The following is a 10721-nucleotide window of genomic DNA, read 5'->3' on the forward strand; positions in this document are numbered from 1 at the left end:
GCGGCCCGAGGGGGTGGGAGAGGGTCCTGCCTATGCTGCGCCTGGGCTGGGACTGGTCCCGTCTGTGCAGGGTAGCAGGAAGCTCTCCACACACTCACCGGTCCTGGGCTAGGACTAGGTCTGGGGGTTCCCGGAAGTCGGCAGAAATTCCTACTTCGTGGGAGGGGTGGGGGGCAGCCCGAGGGGGTGGGAGAGGGTCCTGCCTATGCTGCGCCTGGGCTGGGACTGGTCCCCCCGGCGCAGGGTAGCAGGAAGCTCTCCACACACTCACTGGACCTGGGTTAGGACTGGGTCTGGGGGTTCCCGGAAGTGGGCAGAAATTCCTACTCGGCGGGAGGGGTGGGGGGCGGCCCGAGGTGGCGGGAGAGGGTCCGGCCCACGCTGCGCCTGGGCTGGGACTGGTCCCGCAGGCGCAGGGTAGCAGGAAGCTCTCCACACACTCACCAGACCTGGGCTCAGACTCGAGTTCTTTTTTTTTTTTTTTGGCGGAACCGGGGATTGAACTCAGGCCCTTGCGCTTGCCAGGGAAGCACTTATTCCACTGAGCCATCTCCCCGGGCCCTACAAGAGGATTATAAGTATGGCCAATTAGCTAATGGTGACCCAGTTGGGAAGAGGGACATATAGCAAAGTTATAAAACTTGCTATAGTCACAAATCTTGGCTCATCTATGATTTCTGAAACAGGGACGTTTTGGGGAAGGCCTTGATGCTGGTCACTCCCTTGTGTCTGATACATATCTGGGTTTAAGGGCCTGGGCAGGACTTGTTACACTAGAGTCACGTTCTGCTCATGCCTCAGGGAAGCATTCAAGCCTATGGCCTGTGACTTTATCTTGAAGCCTTTCATTATTTAGCTGCTCTTCTTGTCAATATTCTAGAATGTTCATTTTTCTTTTTTATTCTTTTTTAAAAATTTATTTTATTTTTTTCCATAATTTTATTGAGAAACAAATAGCAATGAGACAGTTTCAAATCAAATTGATAGGACAGTTTCAGTAATTAACACATTGCATACTCTCTTCCTAGTGGTTGTTTGCTGTACAAGATGCAGACATGATATCCTATTTACAAGCACTATTAGAACAAATGCCTCTATTCATTAAGAGAATGCAACTATATAGCTATCCTAACCATTTTGAATATGCAGATACAAAATGGACATTCGTCTGTATCCCTTTATGGTTTAATTCCATCCTTTGAATATTATAGGTGTATAAACTCAGCAAAATATTCTAAAAGAGTCCAGTAGTCCGTAATAGTATTGGGTCTTCCACTTGACTGGCAATGTCAGAAATTGTTGACCTGAGTCCCCTACAGCTCAACATAACGCCATGGCTTTACTTCAAGAATGTTCATTTTTCATTGTCCTCCTTGAAAGTCATGTTGCTTTCTGATTTGCATTAATTTCTATCTAACCTCAGTGTTTATATTACATGGGTGGAGGAGGTTTTCTTTTTCTTTTTTTTTTTTTATGGTGTATCTTTCTGCATACTTTGGAATAGGCTTGAGTTTTGTGCATCCTTCAGGCTAGGGTTGAGTTCTGTCTGTAGTTCAGGCTGCCCTCACACTCATGCTGGTCCTCTTCCTTCAGCCTCCCTCATGCTCAGCTTGGTGCCGGCTGAGCACCAAATAAGCTTCCATACTTACTTTTTGTAAAGAAGTGCAGTGCACTGCTGTTTGTACTTTTTAGGTGAATTTTTAAAGTTCTTAGATAGAAATTGTAGTAAGCTTTTTCACCTTATATTTGCTTTGATAAGATGCTAATGAATGGTTTTAGCAGCATGTGCCCTGTTAGCTCTTCATGTTTTTGAAAACCATAGTGATGTGTGTTAGTCATTTTTCTTCTTATTTCTTTGTTTCTTTGTTGATTTTTTGAGACAAGTCTCACTCTGCTGCTCTGAGTAGCCTTGAAATCATGTTGTAGCCCTGGCTGGTCTAGAACTCAAAACAATACTTGTGCTTCAGCCTCCAGAGTGCTGGTAGTACAGGGATGTGCCACCATGCCCTGCAGTTATGTCAGTTTTACTGCCTAATACATGTTTTAAAGGTTATTATGTTTTTCAAAGCTATCTTCTTCCAGTTTACCTCGAGTCATCATCATTGGGGAGAATCAGTATTTCTCTAAGCTGTGTCAAATTCTCCAGTCTACTGGCAGTGTGCATTGTCCTCTTATTAATTGACAAACTAAGCCCTTTGTGAGCTGGAGAGCAGAAGGAAAGCTGTGGTGAAATGTGCACTCAGACTGACCTCATCTGAAGGAGTTAAGTGATTTTCTCTGCTTGTTATTTGATCTGTGAAAGGCAGGCTTTTTCAGTATAGATTTGATATCATGCAGGCAAATCTGGTGCCATATAGAAAAAAATTAAAGTAATTTAGTGAGGAAGAGGTCGGTTGAGGTAAAATTTAATATTAATTGCCTTAGTATTCAAAGAAATATTCCCAGTTTTGGTTTCAACTGATAAATTTCTTAAATGCTGACCTATCTGACATTTAAGTATTACATATCTTCTCCGTGAAAATTTAAGAATCCATGGATTATATATTAATACAATAAATAGAAAATGAAGGTACTTTTGATTGCAGAAAAATTTTTAAATTTTCATTTATCATTTTGAGAATGGTGTTTCAACTTCATTTGAATAGATTCAAACTTTAAACAACACTGAAGAGAAACAGGAAACGGCAGAATATTGCCCTCAATTCTTATGCCCAACTATTATAATGTAGTTCTGTCCTTTTAAAACTTGTGGATGGGCCAGCCAAATAGCTCAGCAGATTAAAGCACCTGCAAGCAGGCACAGGGGCCGGGGGTTCAATCACTAGGCCTGTTCTGCCGCCTCCGCCCCTGAGATGAGACAGCAATTGAGACTGGGCATGGTGGCACCCTCCTGTAATCCCAGCTCTTGGGAGGATGTAAACAGGTCAGATCACAGTGAAGTTGATCTAGTAGTGAGACCGGGAACACCCTGTAGACCCTTCCCTAAAATACAAAAAAACAAAATAAGACAAACAAACAAACAAACAAACAAAACCACAAAGAGAAAAAAATAAACAACAAAAACAAAAAACCTGTGGAGGAAAATGCTGGATTCCAAGGACCTCTTGCTGCATTTTCTAATATCAATGTTTACCTCAACATTAGAGTCGTTATTTATGAATTTCAGCACCCTCCCTGAGAGATGCAAGAAGTAAACTATGTGCTCACCCACTGGGCAGGATGAATGGCAAGGTCTGTGCCTTTGTGCACATGTGGCACAATGGAAGTTTCGCCACCTGATGTGCTAGTCAACTGTGTTTTTGTATTTTTACCCAAGCATCACAGAGTCCAGTAGACCCGCACCACTCCGGGATATGTTTTAAAAAAGTTTTCTTCATTATTTTGGTAGAAGGAGCCCAGTTAATGATATTAACAAATGAATCCAGACTTGCAAATTTTGGAAGAGGTGAAAAATGAACGTCAGATTACTCGTGGATGGATGATTAAAATCACCCATTATGGTAAAATGCAGGCTTTCATAACCAAGGAGTGTGTAGGTGTGTGGTGATGAATCTAGCAATGACAATGCTTCAGCCAGGGTTTGCACAGGAAAAAACATCAATTTCATACAGAGCACACATTTTATAGGCTTACTTTATCATATTCATAAAAATGTGAAGTGCAGAATGTACAGAAGATCTCCTTGCACTAGAAGCTAAAAGCATCCAGGTGAGTGTCTAGATCACTGGTAAATAACTTCCAGTAGTCCAACCAAAAGCCTGTGGCCCAAGACAGTGTCCCATGCCAGTCTCTATCAAGGATCTGCCCTGGGAAGGCACAGGTTCAGTGGTGAAAGCTAGAAAGCCTGTGCCAGGGGGATGCAGGATCTGTGCTAGCAGGCTGAGTGATTGGAACTGAAGCCAGGAAGTGATGCTCAAGGCAGAGACCAGAGCTCCCCCACGAAGAACCACGGCCATCCTCAGTGACAGCAAGACCCAAGTTCTCTGAAAAGAAGATTCACTAAATTTGTGTTAGAAAAGCCGGCATGACAAGCTTCTGCAGGAGAATCAACCACTACCCATCTTCCCTTCCTGTTTCTCTTATATGCTGTTGGCAATAGTCCTCAGGTGTGCCTTTCATACCTAGATCCATGTTGATTCTTTTCAAGTGGGTGTTACAAGGTGATAGTTAGAAAATTCATCATGATCTAGTCATGATCAGCTTCATAACCACATACATATCCATAGTCATAGTCTCCAGTGGCAAGATTGTAAAAAATGTCTTCATGTATTCAGATCTACATTCATATATCAATTACATGCACACAATTCTTACTGCACTCAACTCCACATGAAAAACAAATATTGAATGTGTACTTAAAACCACAATATTTGAGTAAATAGCTGTATGATACAGAGGTATCTAAAAATAATATTAAAATCATGTGAGGAGTAGTATTACAATTACAGTCTACTCACCTGTAACTATAACATCAGAGCAGGGCAGCCCCAAGTGATGCATCAGGGTATCTCCTGCATTTCAAATATACTCTTGGAAAAACCTCAGGTCTTATTCCAGTGTCCTCTTCTTGTTTAACACTCTTGTGCTGCTCTGCGTCAGCCTTTCAATCTACAACTGCACGAGCACCTAGCTTCTGGCCAAATGTTTTACAATACACTGCTTTTTTTTTTCTCTTAATTTTCTCTTTCAAGATCAGAATATACTTATTGGGGGAATGAAAGATTCTCAGAGAGGGACAGAAGGAGACCTGAGTGGGCTGTCAATGAACTGGTCCTTTGCAAGAATTTTTAGACAGCAAAAGCATGAGGTGAGACTGGTCTAAGGTGAAAAATGGAAACTCGGAAGATGGGCATGATATGGGACAAAAGTGTGGTGAACCAATAAGATTTTCAAGGATAATTGCTCAAATAAAATTGATGAAATCAGGATCAAATGGGTTCTCCAGTCACATAGCACATGGACATCAATGCAGAAGAAGGGCTTTTCTGGTAGGGGGTTGTTTAAGGGGTACTTTCTGTCTTTTTCCAGTTGAGTCCTACCTCTTAGACGTTACAATCCCTGATATTTGTCCTTAGTGAGGTTTGTAGGTGTATTTGTTTAATCTTTTGTCTTGAGATCTAAACACAATGGAGGTGCATTTCTGTCCCATGGTTGTAAGGTATGTCCTGTTGCATACTGAAACCTTGGAGGGCCCAGTCCTGTCTGACTCTAGATGTTTCTAACTCAGATCCCTGTAACATTCCCCCCATGAAGAAGTAACCTGAACTGCCATGAAGGAATTCGGCAATAACTGCTCTGTTTTCTTCAAGATCAAATGTGTCATAGATGTTCATTGGCAGTCAGAGACACTCTTTACAGGTTCTATCTAAAGACATATACAGACACCAGGTACTTACATGTTGGACTGGTATGTAGTAGTAAGTATGGAGAAGACATAGCCATGGAAACAACAAACCATGCATAGAACAAGTAATAACATCAAATGAACAATTATGAATATATCTAAGAGCTGTGGGTCGTGGTGCATTCCTATAATCCCAACTGGAGGGTGGCTGAGGCAGGAGAATTCTTGCCAATTCTAGGTCAACCAAAGATGAATAGTAACACCCTCTTTCAAAAAAAAAAAACAACAGATTGATCTGTTATTTAATATTTTGATCATTAATAGAGATATTGAGTGAAGGATCAGGGATGTTCATACAACATTTAGATTTCCTAATTGCATAAGTACCCCTTACAGAGCTGTTGGAATGTCTAGTGCAATGTGATTTGAGGATAGCAAATCACATCAATAAGTATCATGCTTTATACATGAATATTTTGAACTTAAATTTATTCATTTTTAATCTTAAGATTTATAAATTCACAGAATATTTGTTAATAAAATTATTTTAATTTCAATTTTGTTTACTAGCAAACAAGCTCAGGACCATGTACATGCAAGGCAGGCACTAGGACATTAAGCAATACCCCAGGCTTACACTTAATTTTGATCCTAGATCCAGATAATAACTTTGAGCACAGACGAGCAGTCATCTTAACCCCAGGCTGTTTTGTCATTGTTCTGCCCCACAGGCAATGTCTCTGAATGTGAGCAAACTGCAGATCACATTCCAGCCAAAGCACAACAAACTCCACCTTGGACCCAGCAACCAGTGTGGTGCTCCTCCATAGCAGCCTCCTGAGCCTCCTCTTTACTGACATCCTTTTGCAATGGTGCTCTGAGTTTCCAGTCTCTGTTGATATTACTCACATAGTTCACAGCACGTGGGGGCTGCCCCTTCCACTGCTCCTTCAAAATTTTTTAAAATTAATTCCCAAGTCTCTTTAGCCACATACCCAGGCAGCACCACAGCAAGGCAAAGGAGCATTAAGACATCTGACTCTGGTACAAATTTTGTAGTAAGGGGATTCAGCACAACACATTGAAAGTCATGCATGAGATCCTCCTGTCAAAAAAAGGAAAAACAAATAAACAAATAAAACAACAGAAGTAAACAAATAAACAGAAAACATCAACCAAAAACCTGATCTCCTTGGACAGTCTGTGTCCACTATTAAACACTATTAATACCTGAAACACTATTAATAGCATTATTTGACACTATTTTCCCAAAGGGACATGGAGAATAGCAGAGTGAGCTGGGCCTGGGGTGAGGCTGTGCATGTGCCAGGCTGGAGAGACCCTTATTCAGGTTCATTGATGTTTAACCTACTTTTCAGCTTTCCAGTGTAGGTTGATTTTAGAGGCATGTTCTCCTAAGGATTAGAGTCTCACCTCAGGAAAGCTTTTGGCATTGATTATTTCTCTCCTTGAGATGAGAAGTATTCAGTTTCTGAGCCATGCAAGGAATCACTCCTCTGTCCATTTTCTACTGCACACCTCTAAGAAACAACACAGTTTTTCACCACAGTGTTTTGTGCGTGGCAGTGCTCTTTTCTCTGGTGACTGTCACCACCCAAGACCAAGTTTCCAGACTGATGGTTTCCTCCTCCTTATACCTCTTTCAGAACCCGCCCTTCAGATATCTCTGGGTCATATTATAAAATGTGTGTCTATGCATAATCCTAAAGGCAAAGGTAGAGGCGGGCTGAGGGTAGGGCAGGTCCACCCAGGGACAGCCTTGTCCTCCTTCTGGGTATTTTTGGTTGGAGGATTTCAGAGAGAGGCCAACCCCAGTGGGAAGTGCTGGAGGCCTCCTTCCCTCACTTGTCCCTGCACCACCACCCCTAGAGAAAGTTGAACTCAGGGAAGACACCACCCTGGAAGCAAATGCTCCAAACCCTTTACCTTTTATTTTGTTTTGTTTTTACCTGAGACTGGGTCTGTATGTGGAGTTCAGGCTGATCTTGAACAAACTAAGTAGCCCAAAATGACCTCAAAGTCTAAGAATCTTCCTGCCTTAAGTCTCCCAAGTCCATTGACATTTTTAATTAATCTGTGCTCTTTCCTTGTTTGTCTTCATCTGCCAATTTTCTATGATTTTTCAGATTTGCTGACTTTGATTCTTGGATTCTGAATAGTAATCCCTATGGATGAGTAGATGATTTGCAGGTGGTTTTTCTCTCATTTTCACAGCTGGCTTTACATTCAGTTGTTTCCTGTGCAGTGCAAAATCTTCGCAGTGCAGAATCTTTTTAGTTGGATGCAGTGCAGTGAGCTTTCTTTGCTTTAGCTGTGCAAGCTTCTGGTGTCAAATATGAAAAGTGGTTTTAAACCCAGTGGAAGGGACCATTCACATTGGTTTTTTCCTGGTGTGTTATGGTTTGGTGTGTTCTGTTTGAGGTTTCTCTTCTCTTTGGTTGCATTTTGTGGATGATATAAGATAAAAATCCCACTGGTTTTTAGTTTTAGTGTGCACTTACCTAGTGTAACCAGTGCCAGTTATTGAACAGATTAAGATTCTCCCTTTGTGTATAATTTGGGCCTTTCCCAAGAATTAGTTGGTCCTGAGAGCAGGGTTTCTTCTGGGATTTCTATTATATTCCATTTGTTGGGATATATCTTTATGGCAGCAAGATACTGTTTTCATGGTGGTAATACAATTCAAATTCAAGAGTGTAAGACCTCCATCTTTAATCTTGATGAAGATTCCTCTAGATATTTCAGGTCTTCAGTGCTTCCACTTAAATTTTACAACTTTCCTGTTTCCATGTGGAAAATGCTAATGGATGGTAAGAAATTGCCCTGAACCTGTGCAAGGTCTAGGTTTGTATGGATAGTTTGACCACAGTGATTCTTCTGATTGTGAATATCTCTGCTATTTATTAATTTGAATTCTAGTCTTTTTAATGTGCAGATCTTTTTCATTGCTCATTAAATTTATTGATAAGAATATTTTTCTTTCCATGCTTACCAATTGGGCTTCTTTTTAATGCTTCTTGGATGGAACATAATCAGTATTTAGAAATGTAACTAGTTTCTCTATGTTGCTTTTGTGTCCTGAAAGTTTAATAACATTGCCTACCAGTTATATTTCTCAGTATAGTACTAGGGTTTTCTATGTATAAGAACATGATATCCGCAAGCAGAAAAATTTGTACTTACTTATTTCTGCTATAAAGTTCTCCTACTTTTTTTTCTAGTCTATTTTTTCTGATTAGGACTTGTATCTCTATATGGCAATAGAAGTGGCAGATTGGCCATGCTCATGAGACTTACAGAAGATCCTTGACAGGCACAGCTTATGGAGGACAGACTTAGTTTTGCCACCACTTCAGAGAACTGAGTTACAGATGCCTGGCCCTGAGCAAATCCAATATGGCTCTGGACATTGGAGGAGAAAACTGCTTGATGCACGGCATTCAGGAACAGAGAGTGGGCGACAGAAGGTGCAGAGGCACAGAGGCAGGGACTTTCCACACCAAAAGCCCAAGAGCCATTGTTCCTAATCAGGCTGCAGCTTCTAGGCACATTCCATTGAAATTGAAGGACAATATCCTTAAGGGTGAACGTTTGTTAAAATTGATTTTTCCTGAAGTGAGGAGTTGTGTCCATTTCAATTTTCCTGAAACCTTGTGAGAAAGTGGGCAATTAAAAATGATGTCAAGAATTCACCATCTTACGATCTTTCTGCTCCTGTATTACCTCATAGCATATGAATGGTGACCTTCCAAACTTATATCTTTATTGGGAAATGGAAAACATGCATCTCAGTGCCCCAAAGGAGAAAGAAAAGAGTTGAAGTCACAAGTGAGTCACCTTTTATTAGAGTGACAGAAGTAGGTCATCTTATCAGATAAAAAATGTCTAGTTTCTTTTTTGGGATTTAGCTTCAAATGGACTATTTGTTTAATCTTTCTCAGCTACTTGAAAGTGTAACTTTTTCTCACAGTCTTATAAAGTGAACCTGTGCTTTACTTTGGAACTTGTTGAAGAAAATTGCTCTTAATCTTTGGTTGGTCTTGCATTGCTGACCCTGACCCTGAGCCTACTGTGACGGACATTGAGACTGGGCATGGTGGTGAGTGCCTGTAATCCTAGCTCTTGGGAGGCTGCAAACAGGAGAATCACTATGAGTCCGATCTATTTGTGAGATCTTGAATACCCTGTAGACGCTTCCCCAACCAAAAAAAAAAAAAATCCCATCTTTGGTCAATTTTTTATAAGCTATGTTTAGATATTTTTCTCCTTTCTTTTAAGAATTAGTCAATTCCAACCTATATGGATTATATTTACTTTTTAAGTTTTTTTGTCCCTCTGGGGATATAACACAGCCATCTGAGTACCCGCCTGGCAAGCACAAGTACATGGTGTCTCTCTCAGTAATAGCATGCCCTCCTGGCCCTGTATCCCTGGGCTCAAGACCCCTTTCTCTGAAAAAAGGCATGGTGGCACATCCCTGTAATCCCACAGCTAAGAAGGCTGCAGGAGGTGGATCACTAAGAGTCTGAACTGTGGAGCGAGAACTTTGAAAAATAAATACATAAAAGATTATTTTCCCTCTTTAATCATTTAATGTTTCTGCTTAACTTCTGTACTTCCATGACTGCATGCACTCTCTTCTCTATTGTGGGAGAATTACACAAAGATTTTACACATATAGATAACTGGGCAACTGGTCTTGTTTTTGTTTGGATTGCTGTCTTCCCATCCATGTGATAAAGGAGAAATAGAAATCCTAAACTTCTAGATATCAGACAAGTGAAGTTCATATTCCCTGAAGTAAAAAGCATGAATACCAAGAGACAAAGGAACTTAAGATTAGGAAAGGTGTGTAAGAGGTCCAGAGAGACAAGAGCTGTGCCAAGGGAATTGCTGCTGAAGCTCCTTTTCAGAGCTATCTTGTACAGAAATGTCGCAATGTGCATACAACACTGGTCAAACTACAATGAACAAGAGGATTTTACACAACACAGCAAATAATTGGATGAAAGTCACGAGTTTCAAAGAGAGAAGAACACTGACACATCATGTTCCTTTCAATAGGGATTAATTTTTAAAATACACGAATTTAAGTCTCTGTAGGTCGACACTCTTCATAATATTTGCAGATTAACAAAGACAGGACCTCAGTAGAACTGATTAATTCTTGTATATTTGTTTTTGTTTTGCAATACCCAGAATTGAACTTGGAACCTTATGCTTGCCAGGCAGGCGCTTATTCCACTCCTGCCCCAAGTGTGAGGAGATTTTGTTTATTTGTGTTGAGAAAGGATTAATTTCAGAAGGGCACAGGGATGGCCTGGGGTTGGAGAATTTGCTTCCACTTCAGGGTCTT

General features: G+C 40.8%; 1 protein-coding gene across 1 annotated transcript in view; it reads left to right on the forward strand.

Moving 5' to 3' along the window:
* The first annotated feature begins 8761 nt into the window (after positions 1-8761).
* Positions 8762-10721, forward strand: part of LOC105743915 (guanine nucleotide-binding protein G(s) subunit alpha-like) — a 3584-nt gene continuing 1624 nt past the window's right edge. Inside the window, exon 1 of the mRNA XM_012517519.2 lies at positions 8762-8832. Coding sequence (XP_012372973.1) covers positions 8762-8832 — 71 coding nt within the window. The remainder of the gene's footprint in view (positions 8833-10721) is intronic.

The sequence above is a fragment of the Octodon degus genome, unplaced genomic scaffold, assembly GCF_000260255.1.
Source record: "Octodon degus isolate 3935 unplaced genomic scaffold, OctDeg1.0 scaffold00186, whole genome shotgun sequence".
NCBI classification, from domain to species: domain Eukaryota; kingdom Metazoa; phylum Chordata; class Mammalia; order Rodentia; family Octodontidae; genus Octodon; species Octodon degus.